Source organism: Typopeltis vanoorti, chromosome 4, assembly GCF_054136105.1.
Source record: "Typopeltis vanoorti isolate ZY-2024b chromosome 4, IOZ_Tvanoo_1.0, whole genome shotgun sequence".
Lineage (NCBI taxonomy): Eukaryota > Metazoa > Arthropoda > Arachnida > Uropygi > Thelyphonidae > Typopeltis > Typopeltis vanoorti.
In genome coordinates, this window is record NC_143552.1 from 90,437,323 (window position 1) to 90,456,289 (window position 18,967).

Sequence of the window (18,967 nt, forward strand, 5' to 3'; positions counted from 1 at the left end):
TGTGATAAGTCAGGGGAATGACTATCATGGTTTGGAAGCTTTTTTTTTTTTTTAAGATTGATAGACAGTGAACTATTTAATAAAATATATGAAAGTGATGAATTTCCATCAGATTGGCTCAAATCTACATTTATCACTATCCCAAAGAAACCCAAAGCGAATTCCTGTGGTGACTTCAGACTTATTAGTCTAATGAGCCAAACATTAAAAATATTTTTGAAAGTAATTCAGAATCGCATTTATAGAAAAAGTGAAGAAACTCTAAGTGAAACATAATTCAGCTTTCGGAATGGTTTTGGTACTAGAGAGGCCTTTTTCTGTACCCAAATATTGATACAAAAATGCATAGAAAAACAGAAATCTGTCTTTATGTGTTTCATAGATTTTGAAAAAGCATTCGACAAAGTCAGACACACCAACTTAATAGAAATCCTTCAACAAATAAGGCTAGACGAACAAGACATAAGACTAATAACAAATCTGTATTGGAATCAGTCAGCTGCCGTTCAATTAGACAACATTACCACCAGTGATATTAACATCAAAAGAGGAGTGAGACAAGGACGTGTGCTCTCACCACTCCTGTTCAACATATATGCAGAGGTAATCTTTAAAAAAGCATTGGAAGAATGTCCAGAGGGAATCAATAAATGGAAAGATTGTTAACAACCTACGATATGCAGATGACACCGTGCTAATTGCAGATAACATTATGGATCTCCAAAAACTCGTTGACAGAGTATACATAGAAAGCCAAAGAATGGGAATAAATATAAACATCAACAAGACAAAATACATGATCATCAGCAAACATCCAGCCTCATCAATGAAACTGACACTCAATGGGAAAAATATTGATCAAGTGTCAAGATATAAATATCTTGGTTGCTGGCTTAATGAACGGTGGGATCCAGAAATAGATATAAAGACAAGGATTGAAGTTGCACGGCAGTCCTTCATGAAAATGAGAACACTATTCTGCAATAAAGACCTAAACATGGAAGTCAGATGCCAAATGCTGAAATGTTACGTGTGGTCTATTCTGCTCTATGGAGTTGAAACATGGACATTGAAGGTGACAACTTCGATTTTCAAGAAAATCGAAGCCTTTGAGATGTGGCTATACAGAAGAATGCTAAAGATATCATGGACAGAAAAAATTACCAATGAAGATGTCTTAAAATCCATTGGCAAAGCTAAACATCTTGTACAAATAATCAAGAAACGAAAAACATCATATCTTGGACACATCATGAGAAACAACAAATACCAACTTCTACAAACTATTTTGGTAGGAAGAATTGATGGCAAAGGAACTAGAGGAAGAAAAAGAATATCATGGTTTGACAACATCAAGACGTGGACAGGAAAAAGCAGTGCACAACTGCTCAGATTAGCACAAGAGCGCAGTTTGTTCACCAAGATGGTCGCTGACCTTCGATAGAAGATAGCACAATAAGAAGAAGAAGACAGTGATGACATTCTCATCTTGGTAGGCTCCATTATATGTAACATAAGGGAGCATATCATAGTTGGTGCACAGGTCTAACACTATGGTTAGAGATATGCTGTAGCTTGATTGGTCAAGTGAACAGTATCTCCATGCAAAAGATGTAAGTGTGAAACTCACCAGCAAAGGATGCAAGTTTGCAAATTCATCACTAGTGTGAAATCATTACTATTAATTCAAAACCTGTAAAAAAGTATATCATGTGGAGTGAGGGTTCCTGGCCCTCAGTATGTACTATGTTGCAGGTTTATCTTTCATGAGTGAGATTATCATTTAAAAAAAAGTGATTATTCATCAGATCACACAACCTTCTGCATTGAATGATTATAACTCTTTTTCAAAGTTTAGAATATTCTCATTTCATGTAAACATTGAAAATTGAACATTATTTATTAATATAAATTTCTAGCACATGGCAACCATTTTTAATTGGTAAACTGACTTGTGTGTATCTTGTATTCCTGTTCTTTGATTTGGTTGTTGTTTCCACACACTGTGATGTACTATTATTTTCAGTATGAAACATTTGAACTTCAATAAAGTTTATTACTGTGGTTATCATGTAATTTTATTGTTTTAACCTTCTGCACTTGTCAGCAGCACACAATTTGCTATTGACTAATGTGAGAAGCATTTCTAGTTATTGTGAAAGATAAGTGCTTACAAACTATTCTGGTTTCATCTAGGATTATATTATACCAAAATAGCAACAGACCATTTAGAAGTTTTCTCTCTCTCTACACACACACACACACACACACAAAAAAAAAAATTCTGGAAAAAGAAAACCCTACCATCTCTGTATTGACTGATTAACCTTAATTTCAAAACGCCCTCTGTAAGGTTTCTTTACATTCTAGATGGAATTCAAACCCAGATCTTTCCAACCAAAGTGCATCACAGGTAGTATTTTGCATGTCCAATAAAGGAGTTTGTTATGGTTTTCAGGAGGGCTGCTATTCTAGCCAAATAGTTATTAGAAAAACTTAGTTTTAAATCTTAAAACAGATTTTTTCTTTTGCAAAAAAAAAGATGCACACATTCAAGATATTTCTTCATCATGATCTCATTTTGTCTAATACATTAATTAGATATCTACCCCCCCCCCTCAACAAAGGGCTGCAGCTACCATGCTGTTTTCATGGAAATGGCTCTGGTTAAAACATGTATAAAGAGTAGTAGTAGTAGTGTTTGAGACATGATTTTCAAAAGGCATACAAATCCTCAGCAATAAGCTTCTTGATATGCACCTTCAGTAAACACATCTTTCTAGATTCTGGTTTATCCTACCCTCAAAATGTAAGATGGCAAGGATAGAGGAATAAGTGAGTTTCCATCTTGCTCTATGCTTTCTACATAAATATTTTACCATTTTAAACAAATAACAGGCATAAATTTTATTATGCTTGCATTACTTTCAAAATGGAGTAAACTAGGAATGTTTTTAATTGAATAATAATTAAAATATAACATATTTTAATTAATGTTCAGTATTAAATAAAAAAATATTAAAAACTAATTAATTTTTCTTAATTTCTAGATTAGAAAACTGCTTTTTCAGAAAACCTTAAAAATCAAATAACCATGGAGATAAAACTACTGTATTCACAAAATACCAGAATATTAAAATTGTATATTTACAACATTCAAACAAAAACTTTAATTTTCTCTCTTTAGGTTAATGCAAAAAGCAATATTTTTTTTAATCATTACAACCATGTAAAAATCTCAACTATTTGCTGATGTAAATGGCAGATTCATTTTGTAAAGCTATTTCAAGAGAAATGAAATAAAAATTTTGATATGGATAAAGAGCAACATTTATTAGTATACTGTGAACAGAGGACTGACCAGTGTATTACAACGGCATATATCACAACAATGGTAAAAGAATGAAACAGATGGTTTGTTCAACGCATAACCATGAATTTTGTACAATCAGTAAAACCTTTGGCCTCTTCCTCTGCTTGTTTGTCCATAACCTCTACCTCTTTCACTTGCTGTTGGAATTTGAAAATTTTTCACTTTTGTACTATATTTTCCACTAGGAGGTATGTACAGTTCACGCTCATTTTTACTTCCTTTTTTCATTTTTGGAGTTTCATCAAATGTAATTGGTGTTTTTTCTTTTCTTTTTGTTGCTGCTGAAGTTGATTCTGGCAATTTGCTTGAAGCACTTGAACTAACACTAGATGGCTTCCAAGATAATGTTATGCTGCTCTTGTAAGAAGGGGGGTTGTGAAACAGGTCCTTAATGAGAGTATTAATATTAGATGTTGTACGCAGTGCAGTCACTTTCAATTTGTTTTCTTCTGTCTTCAATTCTTCACCTTTCTTTCCTAATAAAGACTCTCTTAACTTTTTGATATATCCTTGAATTCCTTGAGCAAGATACTGTAACCGCAATTTTAAGTCTTTTAACCTCTCTGCATTATCAGGCGCGCACAAAAACTCTGAGTGAATTTTTGCCAACTGATGGAATGTATACATCAAACATTCTACGTAGGATAGCTGCAATGTTGGTTCTTCTGACTGTGAAGAATTCTCGGTATTCTCTTCCAATGGTGGTAGTGGCATATATTCCAAGAGCCTTTTATAAACTAAATTTAAACATTCTTCGCTGTTATCCATATTAGAAGCATATGGAGACATTTCTGCAAGTAGTTTTAAAATTTCTAAAGCTGTGTCAACTCCTTCATGTAAAGTTGGCAATTTGGAAAGTAAAGGTAGGACTTGAGTGCAGGCATAGCTTATGAAGCGTCCAGAGCTGACAAATGGAGAAAAATATGGCAGTGCCTGCCGAATACACTGCATTAATCTGTCAATACTGTCTGTATCTGCATGATCAAAGTCTTTTTCCAAATCTGCTTGTTCTGTTACAATATCAACAAGTGCCTGTTGTCCAGGAACAGTCTTTGCTACTTTAAGACTTGTAAGCATGCCCATAAGCGTAACAAATTCTTCTCCTGTAACATCCTGTAATACTTTTTTGCACTCTTGTAGTAAGTATTCCTCTATTTCCCGAGTCAACACTTCAGTGGTTAATGTTTTCATTTTCGTGCAGAGAAATTTTATTGCTCTTTCTCTGACTAAATCTTCTCCATTCAAAATTTGAGAAAACAAGCCAGTAAAAGTCCCCTTGGCATCCAGCTTTAATAGTGTCATAAGTGATGAATGAACAACGTTCAGCTCTGATGGTTCGTCTGTCTGCAGTAACTGTGCAAGTACATCAGCAAGCTTTGGTACGTATTCTTTTGAGTCTTTACAGAAACTAGGTAAGTCTTTAATTGCTTGCTTCCTAATTGACACATCCTCATCTTCACATAAGTCTAACTGTGCATCAATTGCTTTATCAGCCAAATGAGGAAAATCTTTGAAAAAGCGCGCAATAAATTGAGATGCTAATCTTTTTTCATTGTTTGATCCCTTCACTGCTTCAAGAATTTCTAGATATTCCTGTTCGTGCTCACTTACGTTTTCCTTAGAATCGGCTAATATCTCATAATTTTGATACAACTTCTCAATTTGATCCATCCTAACTTATTTTCTTGTATAAAAGGTTATATATACTTACGTATGCATACAAAACAATCTTTATGATGCCAGGTTTCAAATCCCTTCGAAATGAAGTGTACAGTAATAATTCAACGGACCATTTACGCGTGTTAGGCTTAATGAAGCCTAAATAAGAAGCCGGGTTTATAGCACGATACACACAATATAAAAAAAGCAGATAACTGTACAACAAAAAGGCCAACTTCTGATGTATAATAAAAGAGACACAGAATTCTTAATATTCTCAATAAAGCAAAAATATACTTTTCTCACAGTGACAGCATAAACCACCACGCTTATAGTACAAAGCGGTTTACTCAAATGTTCAAACCAACACTTGGTAAAATGTGATTCGCATTCATATAGTAACCTCTATTCTGGTGTTACAATTCCTCTGTCTGCATGCAATAAAACCACATATTTGTATAATGTGGTTACTTGTTATTAACTATCCACGACGTGAGTGTGTTATTATTAATAAATATTAAATTTCAAAACAACTATAATAAATAAATATATGTAGTTACGTGCTTTTTCGCCTCAGTTTGTAGGAATGGATTTTAGCCTTCGTCCTACGCAGTGGTTTCGGATTCGCTCCACATTTCTGATAGTGAATTAAAGTTCATTAGAGAAAAAAATGTCGTAATTTGTGGTATAAAAAATAAAGAGAGGAATGATATTAACGTACCCACTGAAGCTTTTGCTGTTATCTAGTGCTTCGACCAAGACTTCAAAAACCTGCTATATGATTTAACGCACGTGTACTTCGTTTTGAAAACAAATACTATGGGTAGTGTCTTTAAAGCAACGATTTTTACCCTAGCAGCGAACAAGAGCTAAAATGAAGAAAAAAATGCTTAATTTAATGATATATTATTACTAATAGCATACCGACATAGTTAATTCATAATTACATGGTTCTTCAAAATGATAATTCAAGTTGTTTCCCAAATGTTTTCTTTGCTAATAACAATGCATGCTATTTTCGGTTATTAATAACATCACTTATTAGTACTTGTCTAGTATTTTTAAATACATTTTTGATGAGCTTCATGCATTAATCCCCCCCCACACACACACACACACGCCACCTCAAAGGAAGAAAATGCTATAATTTACTCCTGTCTATACATCCGTTCGATTTTTAATCCGCAACAATTCCATGTAATTCGTCTTATTGAAAGTTACCAATGTCCTTGTTCGACAGGTTTAACTAAAGCTGGAGATTTATTTTGAGAGAATTTTAATATAGAAGACGGTGAATGCGAAGAAACAGAGATATGAGAATTATGTTTCGGAAGTCGAGGTGAGTGGCGTTAATGCCGTGAGTAATGTGATTGGTTGCATGCAAGGAATTAACTTTAAGCTTGATTATTGACAATTGACATTTATGTCTTTAGGGGTGAAGCAAGATGCTTTTCATATTCCCCGCTATCTGTTGTGGTTGCAGTGAAGGTAAAATTTATGAGCAGAATGCTCGCTCTAAGCTTGATTACATACCTTTCTTGTGTATAGAATGACAGATCTGTGGAAAGTTGAAGAAAAGGGAAATCATCATTCCAATCAGAAATGATATAATAAGAGCAAAATATTGTGAAATTTCATTTTATAAAGTCGGACATATGAACAAGAAACTACATTTGTTTTACATTTTTTGCTGTTTTTACAAAGCAGTGTTAAAACATTTTACAGGAAACATTTTTCATGTAAAACGTAAAAACATTTCTTGTTTTATATGAATAAAACAAAAAAAAATTATATTAATTTTATATTAATAAAACAAAAAAAAATTAATATAGTACTAATAACTAAAATCTGGATCCGCCACTGATATGGAACAATAATTGTAAATTTAAGGCAAGGAGAAATTATATCGATTTGAGGTGGAGGGCAATACGCAGTACTGAAAATATGGTTTTATATTTGCTTACGATGAATTTGACAACGAAGAATGAAAGGACGCACGTGGGGAATAGTAGAGCTTAATAGCGTTTGTGACAACGATATAAGATTACATGTTATATTTTCTGCGAAGATCATCATAAATGAAGTTGCAGTTTTTGTTTATTTGTTCCGATTTTTGATAACCTCTCTCAAATATCACATACAGGATATATTTTAAGCAATGTTATATTTTATTTATTTCATGTATTTTTGACTACAAAGTTTCTCCCATTCATATTAACCTCTTACACACAAATGTTTTTTATATAATAAATTTAGTTTAATCCTTTATCCAAGTGTAAGCAAACAAAGTTTATGGCTGAAGTATCTTCATGACTGAGGCAACTCGTGGTAAAGGTGGGCCAAGCTCTCATCTCCCCTTGTCTTAGTATCTCCCATAATGCTTCTGTATTAGTATCTTCCCATAATGCTTCTGTATTAGTATCTTCCCATAATGCTATGTTATGTTATATATTAGTATCTTCCCATAATGCTATGCATTATGGGAAGGGCCATTATTGAGACCGATTTCGACCTTTATCGAGGTCTCGTCAGTGGGAGCCAGACCCAGAGGTGGTGATACTAAGGTGGAAGCAATGGAGAAGTCATATTTACCTATACGAGTTGCTAAAAGGTGTCTCACCTTATTATTAAATTACTCTGGATTTAGAGAAAGATGTTGGAAGTTTTTTCCCACTTGGTTAGACTATAAGCTTACACTTGGATAAATGATTAAAGTAAATTTATTATAGCACCTTTTGGCAACTCGTATAGGTAAATGTGACTTCTCCATTGCTTCCACCTCTGGGTCTGGTTCCCACTGACAAGGCCTCAATAAAGGTCAAAACTGGTCTGGGTAGTGGCCTTAATACATAGCATTATACATGTCCACAAGGAGATGTGTTTTACATTATGGGGGATACTAAGACAAGGAGTGATGAGAGCTTGGTTCACCTTTACCATGAGTTGCCTCAGTCCTGAAGATACTTCAGGTGCAAACTTTGTTTGCTTACACTTGGATAAAGGATTAAACTAAATTTATTATAGTCTAACCAAGTGGGAAAAAAAAACTTCCAACAAACGTTTTTTTTTTTCTTTCTAGACAGTTTTAAGAGCCTGTGTAGCTCAGTGGATGTGGCATTTGCACACCACAGCACTTGACCGCATGAATGAAGACTTGGTGTTTTGAATCTAGTCGGTGACTAGAGGAAATTTTTCTAAGCTTTTTTCGACAGGTTTCCGAGTTGATCTCTGACATGGGCAAGAGGGTTTTTCCCCCCAGAAACTCAGGTTTTTTGTCCTGTAAACTCAAGAAAATTGACCATAGAAGCCACACTATTTTTCGCTTAATTAGTGATAGCCTTGGGCCAGCTATCACTGATTGGGCACCAGTGGAGATTGAACTGTCCACTCAGTTTCCAAAAGTTAGATAGGGCTAAAAGCAGCCTCACCTACTCCCTATATGGCAATAAAAAGGCGTTAGCTGATTTTTTTTTTTTTTTACATTTTTATGTGAATAATGATAAGATGGAAATAAATTATGAAGAAGGGCTATGATGTCAAATGATTCAATGCGTAGGCTATGTAGAAACGGATGTGAGTTTGAGGGAAGATTGGATTTGTATAAGAGAGACGACCAACACCTTAATGCTTTTGCCATCAGTAGTTTTAAAAAATTATTAATTGATATGAAACCTAACACAGAGAGTCAGGGAAAATGAATTCTAATGGGAGGGATTATGAGAATCTGTGTGTAAGAGCGACAATATTAGGTAACTGTGTTAATGATGGGAATGGTTATTATTATTATAGAAATGATATTTTGTAACTATCAAGCATGTGTAAAGATGTCTGCATAAGTAAGGAACTAGATAAGAACAAAGATCTGCAAGTTGCTGAATTGTGTCATACAGACCACAGACAAGAGTATACAAAAGAGCATGCATATAACTTATGTCTGTTCACAAATGTTAGGAGTATCAGAAACAAAGGAGTAGATTTTCTTGCCTTAGTTAATATATTGTGACCTCATACTGTAGGCATTAGTGAGACCTAAATATCAGAGGCATACTAACTAGTATCAATTGCAAAGGGTACATTTTAGGAAAGATAGACACGATAGGAGAGGAGGGTTTTTTTGTGGGGTGTTGTTACAGAGTTGGTGGATCAGTTGCTAGTGACAAAGAAATGCATCACCAAATAAATATGATGAGCACAAAAAGAATAATCATAATGAGGGATTTTAATTATCCGAACATTGATTTGGGTAGCTGTGAAATCGCATAAGAAGAATGAAACCGAATTTGTTGAGCTGTTGGAAGACAATTTCAATTAAAGATGTAACTATTTGCTGCCAGTTATAGTGATCATGCAGTACTCACTGAGGAAGTGGCTAAGTTTATGAGTGAAAGTAATACCGTATGCTTGAGGATAATGTCAGTTATCATAATTATAAGCAGCAGGCCAGAAGAGTCACAAGTGTTGTATGGAAAGCTAAGCCTTAGTATGAAAAGAAACTGGCTCTGCAAGTTAAAGACATCTCTAAAGAATTGTATTATTATGTTGCAAGTAAAAGAAAGAATGAATTTGAACGAATAACTCTACTGAATGCAGATAGTATGCAGGTACACATTAACGGTCTCAATGCCTATAATACAGCAGTGCCATGTTTGGGAAGTGATTAGAGAGAAGAAAGGATTCTGTTAATGTGATTCTCGAAGAGATGGAGGTGAGATCACTCATTGGTGAAAATGAAGGGAAACTTCCAAAGGACAGAGATATATAAAATGAAGGAAAAGGATGAGAAATTGCTTCAGTGAGTATGGAGCCAAATGGTATATAGATGTTGACCAGCAGCTGAAAGGCATAATACAAAAACAGAGAATATATGAAAAAGTGATTGGAGGGAGTCAGTAAGAGAGAGAAGTGGGATCATCTGTTAAGTGAATAGCTCTGTTTGGATATAGTGTAGCATTCTGAGGGAGGTTTTTTTTTAATGCACCACACCAGTTGTGAGAACAGTATACTAAGTGTGTAGAGGCTTAAGTGCCTCTACACACTTAGTATACTAAGTGTGTAGAGGCACTTAAGCCTCTACACACTTGTGTAGCCTCCAACATGATGTGAGCCTCCAACATGATGTGAGGACATCATGTTGGAGGCTTAATGGATTTTTTACAACACTCAAAAAGAATTAAAATAGAATTTAATACTTCCTATATTTCGTCCTAGTCACTAGGACATCTATGGGGATTACAAAAACAATTAATGTAACATATACACAAATAACAAACAATACTAAGCCCAACCACGTGGGTGACACTAAAGTCCTATCTAGGTAGAGCGCCCTCTAAGGGCAGTAGTAGGTGGCCTGGAATGTAAGGTGGGAACTCTGGTGATGAGTGTTTCCCAAATCTTCGGAAGCTTAATGCAACCGTATTTATTGAGATTTGGTTGGTTTTTGAGAGTTGCTGCTGCTTCTAAGAAAAGTCTCTCTTTCTTGAATTTGCTGTGGTGGAGCATGGTGGTTTTCTTCCATGATATCCTGTGGGTGGTGTCCAAAATATGGTCAGCCAAGCCTGAATGGCCATAGTTGTGTTTGAAGATGTAAGACTTGTGTTCCTCTAGACGGATGGATGCTGATCTGCCTGTCTGTCCAAAGTACGCCAGCTTACAGGAACAGGGTACTTTGTAAACTCCAGGCAGAGAGAGAGAGGAGGGAGTTGATCTTTCGTAGAACGGATAAGGGTAGCAAGTTTGCGGTGGCAAATTTAAAGTTTAAAGCAAGTTTAATGCCCTCACAGAAAATTTAACCTTGAATAAGAAAGACATATTGGTAAGCTTTGATATCTCCTCTTTGTTTACCAATATTCCCTTAAATGACACCTTATCTCTCTCTTAGAAAACGTTTTTCCCTCTGACATCTTAGATCTCTTTTCCTTTGCCATTAACTCTGGGTATTTCTCTTGGAACAACAAAATCTACAAGCAGATAGAGGGAACTGCCATGGGTTCCCCCCTCTCACCCCCCCTTGCCAATTTCTATATGGAAGATTTCGAAAAACGAGCCATAGACTCAGTCCCACTCAAACCTTCTATCTGGCTAAGATATGTAGATGATGTGTTCTCTATTTGGCCTCATGGCCCAGACACGTTAGACTCCTTCCTCAGTCATCTCAATAGTCTACATCCAAGAATCCAGTTCACTATGGAAAAGGAAAAGAACAATTATTTACCCTTCCTAGACACCTTAGTCACACGCCTGCCTAATGATACACTTACCTTCACCGTATACAGAAAACCCACACACACAGGCAGATACATTCACAAACTCTCCCACCACCACCACCCCTCTCAACAATATGGCATTATTAAAACTCTTACCAAGAGAGCCCACAATCTTTGTTCCAGTGGAACTGCCCTCACTATTGAGCTTAACCACATACACAGCACTTTCCTCTCCAATGGCTACAGCAATCACAGTATCAAAAAAATAATCAACTCCTCCCCCATTCCCCGTCCTTCTCTTCAACAAGATTTTAAAAATGCCATCACCATACCCTACATCTGTGGCACATCCGAAAAAATAGCCAAGATACTAAAAAAGTACAACCTGCACACAGCATATAAGCCCCACTGCAAACTTGCTACCCTTATCCGTTCTACGAAAGATCAACTCCCTCCTCTCTCTCTCTACCTGGAGTTTACAAAGTACCCTGTTCCTGTAAGCTGGCGTACTTTGGACAGACAGGCAGATCAGCATCCATCTGTCTAGAGGAAGACAAGTCTTACATCAAACACAACTATGGCCATTCAGGCTTGGCTGACCATGTTTTGGACACCACGCACAGGGTATCATGGAAGAAAACCACCATGCTCCACCACAGCAAATTCAAGAAAGAGAGACTTTTCTTAGAAGCAGCAGCAGCTCTCAAAAACCAACCAAATCTCAATAAATACGGTTGCATTAAGCTTCCGAAGATTTGGGAAACACTCATCACCAGAGTTCCCACCTTACATTCCAGGCCACCTACTACTGCCCTTAGAGGGCGCTCTACCTAGATAGGACTTTAGTGTCACCCACGTGGTTGGGCTTAGTATTGTTTGTTATTTGTGTATATGTTACATTAATTGTTTTTGTAATCCCCGTAGATGTCCTAGTGACTAGGACGAAATATAGGAAGTATTAAATTCTATTTTAATTCTTTTTGAGTGTTGTAAAAAATCCATTAAGCTTCCAACATGAAGTATACTATGGTTCAATGGATGTGAGACTTATAAAGTGCTAGGAGTTAAACAAAAGAGAGGTAATCTTTAGAACGAAAAAAGAATACCAAACTTTTTTTTTTTTGGAGGATAAAGAGATGGGGATGTGATGTTATGTTACTATTATTATCATCAGACCTCCATGGAAAATTAAGAGATTCATTGTGAGAGGTCCCACTCTCACATGCTTAGCTCACCATACCTTGACTTAAATGCATTCACTCTCTACTGCACTCACCACACATTCAGGCAATTCATTGCAATCATCCACCACTCTCTATGCAAAAAATTCTACTCTCCCCCCTCGCTCATGCCTCCTTTTGCTGCTTCAAGCATTGGCCTCGTTCTTCCCCTATCTCCAGTCATTCTATGAAAAACCCTCATCTGCATTAATCGTAATTTTCCCTTACCGACTTATTTGTCTCGATCATGTCCCCCCCCCCTCCTCCTTCTGTTAACTAGGCTTTATAATTTGCATTCTCTCAATCTGCCCTCGTACTCAATTCTAGAAACCAGAAATTGACTTAATCGGTCATCTCTGAACCCTTTCCAACAACTTGTCATCCTTTGGAAAACCAGGCAACCAAATTTGTGCCCAGTAAGCCATTATTATTATTATTATTATTATTATTATTCCTGACACCTCCAAGGAGTTCGAAGACTCATCGTGGGAGGACACCTACAACTGATACAACTGTCTCAACCACTACACCGAACCTCTACTACGAATCATCACCATCAACACCATCTACTGCCCATCTCCACCACCACCACTACAACTAGTATTCTATGTCTGTAAATTGCATGTGTTCTGAAGGGCCAATTTGCCTGTATACGGGATGAAAAACCCGAGTTTCCGGGAGAAAAAACCCTGCTACCTCTGTATGAGATCGGCTAACTCACCTTCAATTGAAAATTGTCCAGATAAAGATAAACATAACATCGTTATTTCTACATGTTAGTATTCTCTGCATCATTGCCATAATTTGCTATGCTGTCCTCACAATTTTATAGAAATGTCTCCAAAATTTCAGGTCTATTTGCCATCACTCTCAGATCTTCCATCTCCTCCAGCTCCTTTAAAATATCCCCTACCAGTCTTATACTCTGCATCCCATCTTTGCTTCCCAAATTTTAAAACCTTACACTTTGCTACATGGAATTGACATCTTCATACACTTGCTCATTCACAAAGTCTATTATTACTATTACTATTATTACGGGCAACTCCAGGGAGTCATTAGACTCATCGAGGGAGGCCCCAAATCATATTCATCACAACTATTTGACATTCATACAGTATCTATCATACCTCGCCTTAAACTCATTCACTGTCACAGCATCCACCACAGACTCAGGGAGCGCATTCCACTCATTCACTACTCTAAAAGTAAAGAACCCAGCTCTAACACCTTTACTAACCACACTTTTGCCCAGTTTCCATGGATGTCCCCTAGTCCTCCCACAACCAGCCCTGTTCTCAAAAATATCTTCTGAATTAATTTTATAGAAACCCTTCAGTAATTTGAATGTCTCAATCATATCTCCCCTCCTCCGCCTATCAACCAATTTTTGCAACCCACAAATCCTCAACCTGTTCTCATACGGTTCATTCCACAGACCTGCTATCATCTTGGTCACTCGCCTCTGGATCCTCTCCACCTCCTCCCCATCAAGAAGAAACCTAGGTGACCAAATCTGAGCACAGTAGTCGAGATGGGGTCTTATCAAGGCTCGATAGAGAGGAACAATAACCTGCTTGTCTCTGCTTGTCAACGTATTCTTCAGCAACCAAGTGATTTGATGAGCTGTTTTGGTCACTTTTGCAATGTGTCCCCTAAATTTCAATTCCTTATCTACCAACACTCCTAAATCTCGTGCCTCATCAATTTCCTGGAGCACCAATGCAGTAAACTGCCGCCAATCTTTTCACCCCAAAATGCACAACCTTACATTTTGCCACATTAAACTGACATCCATTCTCCTTAGCCCAGACCTCCAATCTATCCAAATCATCCTGCAAAATTTTGACGTCATCTGCATTCACTATTGCCCTACCCAACTTCGCATCATCCGCAAACAAATGAACTGTTCCTCTCAGATCATTTCCTATATCATTTATGAACAAATTAAACAGCAGTGGTCCAAGAACAGATCCTTGTGGCACACCACTAGTCACAGGCCGTCTTGTGGACTCTACTCCCGAGTAAACCACTCTCTGATATCTCTCTGTCAACCACCCTCCTATCCATCTCACCAACCCTATGTCCATTCCCATATGCTGCAATTTACTGATTAGAATTCCATGTGGAATCCTGTCAAAGGCCTTGGCAAGGTCCAGTAGAATCACCGTAAACCCATTACCCTTATCCAGTTCAGCCGTCACTGTGTTATAATACGTGAGCAAGTTACTGAGGCATGACCTACCCTTCACAAAACCATGCTGTCCCCGATACAGTATCCCATTTTCTTCTATCCAATCTTGTATTTTCCTCTTGACTATTTTCTCTAAGACCTTGACAATGATTCCTGATATGCTAATCGGTCGGTAATTTACAACAGCAGTCTTGGAACCACCTTTATGCAGTGGAACTATTTTCCCCTCTTTCCACCCGCTCGGGACTAACCCAGACCCGAGACTCAAATTAAACAAAATGGTCAAGGGTACTGACAATTCTTTAGCTGCTTCTCGTACAACACGAGCTGGTAAAGTCTATTCAAGCTCTCTTACAAGGCTACATCTGCTCTACTTCTTATAGCTCTCCCTAACTTTGCATCATCTGTGAACAACTGATTATCACTATTGAAGACCCTTTGAATGTCATTTACATGCAAATTAAATAACAATTGCCTCAAAACAGACCCTTCTGGCATACTACTACCCCCCCCATACAAACCTGATGATATTTATCAGACAGCCAAACTCCAATCCAATTCACTAATTAACCATCTCACCTAATCTTCCAATTTAATTACCAGTTTGTTGTGGCTATCGGAGGCATTTGAAAATCTAATATATACTACTGTGTATGCATCTCCCCCCCCCATCCAATGTATTCATCAGCTTGTTATAAGTAATCAAGCAGATTGTTAAAACACGATCTTCCTTTAACAAGCCCATGCCCTCCATTAAAGAGAATTTTGCTACTATCTACCCACTTCTGAATCCTGGTCCTCATTAGCTTCTCTAAGACCTTGGCCACAACTCCAGCAATTATGTTGGTCTTTAATTCAAAGTCTTAGTCTTATCATCCCTTTATGAAGCAGAACAGTTTTCCCCTGTTTTCATTCGGAACTTGGGCTGGTCAAAGACTCATGTTAAAAAGATAAGTTAACGCTGTTAACTTGGAACATTCCCTCAAGATGCAGTGATATACCATCAACACTACATATCTCTCCATCTCTATTCCTCAGAATGTCATTATTATTATTTTTATATCACACCTCCAGGGAGTCCAAAGACTCATCGAGGGAAGGGGCATCAACTCTACAGCTCTTCGTCTCACTACTCCACCGACCTTCATCATCTAATACCAACGCCGACCACCACCACTAGTGCTTTCACAGACAATCACAAACATCCATGCCCACAGCGGGATTCGAGCCCACAGCCTTTTGGCTGGTGAGCAGATACACTAACCACTCGGCCAACCAAGCCGGCAATCCTTTGTCATCCAATGCCGTCATCCTTGTTCAACCATTGGGAGATGTTTTAATGGATGCCCATGATTGTATGAATGAATTCAGATGAAAGTAGGATGTGTGGAGAGAGAGAAATGGAACTGCTGAGTAAGGAAATGGAAGGCATGAAGACTGAGTTGAGGAGGGTAAATGAAGAAATTAAGAGATGAAAGAGATTAACTAGTGCAAGAAGAATGAAAGTAGGTGTGAGAGAAAAATATGAGAGAGAGAGAGAGAGAGAGTATAGGAGAGATAAAGGCTAGAAAATGGGAATGATAGAGACGATATCATAGAATTTCCAGAGAGTGTGGGAGCTATAAATGGAGAGATGAGGAGGAGTGATAGTGGGAGGAAAAAAGGGGGGGGGAGAGAATGTAAGCAGAAATGATCAGGGATGTCTATGAGAGAAGAATGAAGCTGTGAGAAATGTTATGCATAGAGATTCAGGTTCTGCAAGGTAGAGTTCAAGAGATGAGGAATGATAGAGACTGAGGCAATGCCAATGAAGTGGGATGAAAATGTAGAAGAGATGATAGTCAAGGTTTGTATGGATGACTTGAGAGGTCACGTGAATGGTGTGGTAAGAGATATGAGATTATGCTAGGGATTGTGCTGCAGAAATGTGTTAGAAGGAAGATAGTGAGTGTTTCGTCTAAATATGATAATTCAGTGTGGAAGAGAAGAGTAGTATAATGATTGCGATGATATTAAGAATGTGTAGGAAGAGCAGTCTGAAATATTATTATTATTATTATTATTATTATTATGTTACACCTCCAATAGGGAGTCCAAAGGCTCATCAAGGGAGAGCACCTACTCTACAACTTTCTGTCTCCACCATAGAACTACTCATAGAACTCACGGTGAGAATTGAATTTAGCCCTTTTCCAATTGAAGGATGCAATGTACTGTCATTCTTCCAATTGCTCTATTGAGGTGCTTATATGAAGATGCTTGGAGTGCATTTGAAGCTAGGTGGGAGTTGTGCGATACATGGACTACGTTTGAACAGAACAATGCAGGCATTTTTGGAGAGACTTGTTTTCTGGGCATGTGAGCGTGTTCTTGCAGAGAAACTTGAGTTCTACAGGTGGAAGGTAACAGGAGTGGCTTGGGAAATGAGAGGATATATACAATATATGGATATATGGATTTTCTGTATACAAGTGCCAGAAGCATTGGGAATAGAAGGAATGAGTTTGTGTCATTGATTGATTCGTTCTCTCCGAAGATTGTTGGTATCAGTGAAACTTGGTAAACTCAGGAGGATGTTCTGACAGGGATATAAATTGAAAGATATATAGTATATTTCAGCAGCATAGGAAATGGAAATTGGATAGTGGAATGTTACTCATGATAAGAAATGATTTGTGTACTGAGAATCAGAAAGGAAATTATGCTAATAGCCTCAAGAGTATCTAAAATTTGATGAGGTGAAATTTTATTAAAAATTTCCTACATCGATTTTACAGAGGTCATAAATGATATGGAAAGAACAAAATTCACATTACTATATTTTAAAAGGATAAATGCCGATTGTAAACTTGTAAAGGTAACTGACTAAAAGAATGACATATAATTGTTCATAGATTATAAAATATTGTAAAGGTGAAAATTGTACATTACGTTGATTTAATATTAAGTTCTGATGTAGAATTATAAGAAATACTTTTAACAGAATATTAAAAGTATTTCTGCCTCAAGTTAAGAGGATTAGATAAGATTATGTTGGCGACGTGAAAGTGAACAAAGGTATTGAAGGTCATTCAGATGTGGAGATTTTGCTGCCAAAACTGAAGGTCAAGACAACAGTGATGTCAAGATTTGGGGTCCCTGACCCTAAAACAAGGAACTTCTGAATTGTATAAAAAAGGTCTTGAGAACCTCAAATGGGGTGTTTTTTTTTTGTCTTGCTGCAGTTCGTTGGCCTGCTTGGACTTTCAAGATTTCGTCGGAACATGACTCCTAGGCACGGGGATACCAGGAGAGGCAGATTATTCTTCTGAGAGGTATTTCAGTAACAGAACGTGCCACATGCGACCAGATATATGCTGCTTACAGTAGATCCAGAACCAACAGTGAGCTATGCCACAATTCCCTGAAGAGGACTACAGCAGGAAAACCGCCAAAAGCTGTTCAGCGAAGACTAATATATAGGACGGAGGAAAGTAGTCAGCAGGACCGCCACAAATCTTCATCAAAGTTGGTAGGACCGTATATGTTTCTGCGAATTTGTGAGTAGATTCTGTTGTATTAACAACGAGTTGCCCTGGTGTGGTATCACCTTACCCTAGTCCTGAAGATACTTCAGGCGCAAACTTTGTTTGCTCACACTTGGATAAAGGATTAAACTAATTTTATTATTTTATTATAACACTAAGGTAATGGTTAAGAATTGTATGTCCACTGAATGCAGCTTTCTTAAGATAATGGTATAGTTGCTATAAGAAATAATTGAGGCTGAGAATTAGCTAGTTATATATATATATATATATATTAAGAAGAATGTTAGCCTAAGATCTAAATTGTGACAGCCGGTAATTGCCTAGATTTTGTAAAGCAAGTTATTTAAGCATTGTGAATAGCTGGTCTAAATTGTAAGATTACGATTTGAGCTCAAGATAGGCAGCAGAGAGAAATTGTTCAATGTATATTAGATTGTATAGTTGCTTGAGGTAAAATAAACATGTTTTGTTTGGTTAAAACTATTGCCTGATCTTTGACCAATGCACTGTCTCATAAAAATAACCAAGCCTGTGTGCTTAAATTAGAGAAATTACCATGACTGATTATTTAAGTAATTATTTTAGAAAGTGATCTATTCTATGTGTTATAACCAATCTTCTCATGCTATAAATTAATTCAGGGTGGTGCAGTCAAAAAACAATATAAATTTTTCTTGAGTTAGATACCGTGGGAAATAGTTAACTGTAACTGTGAGTTGCCTATTCCAGAGACCTTCTCACTGACAGTGCTAACACTTGTAGAAATTATAAAGAATTGTAAGCAGGGA

At 37.0% G+C, this 18,967-nt stretch overlaps 2 protein-coding genes across 8 annotated transcripts in view; one reads left to right on the top strand and one right to left on the bottom strand.

Annotated features, from left to right (window-relative positions):
• Window positions 1-3,306: 3,306 nt before the first annotated feature.
• cass (apoptosis inhibitor cassowary) lies at window positions 3,307-5,382 on the bottom strand. The gene has a single exon (XM_090391917.1). It carries the CDS (start codon window positions 5,042-5,044, stop codon window positions 3,449-3,451), a length of 1,596 nt encoding a protein of 531 aa, XP_090248043.1. The 5' UTR covers window positions 5,045-5,382; the 3' UTR covers window positions 3,307-3,448.
• Window positions 5,383-5,461: 79 nt separating this feature from the next.
• LOC150107493 (jouberin-like) overlaps window positions 5,462-18,967 on the top strand; it is a 422,644-nt gene continuing 409,138 nt past the window's right edge. For 3 of the 7 annotated variants that reach the window (XM_090391908.1, XM_090391913.1, XM_090391914.1), the window contains exon 1: window positions 5,625-6,371. The gene's annotated coding sequence lies outside the window, so the exon portion shown is untranslated. Of the gene's footprint in view, window positions 5,525-5,623; window positions 6,372-6,405; window positions 6,521-18,967 lie in introns of those variants that run through there. The other 4 variants (XM_090391911.1, XM_090391912.1, XM_090391909.1 and 1 more) reach the window with 4 other exon arrangements.

Bases quoted from the DNA above. Each gene is read 5' to 3' on its own strand.
- cass (XM_090391917.1), bottom strand. From the start codon at position 5,044: ATGGATCAAATTGAGAAGTTGTATCAAAATTATGAGATATTAGCCGAT.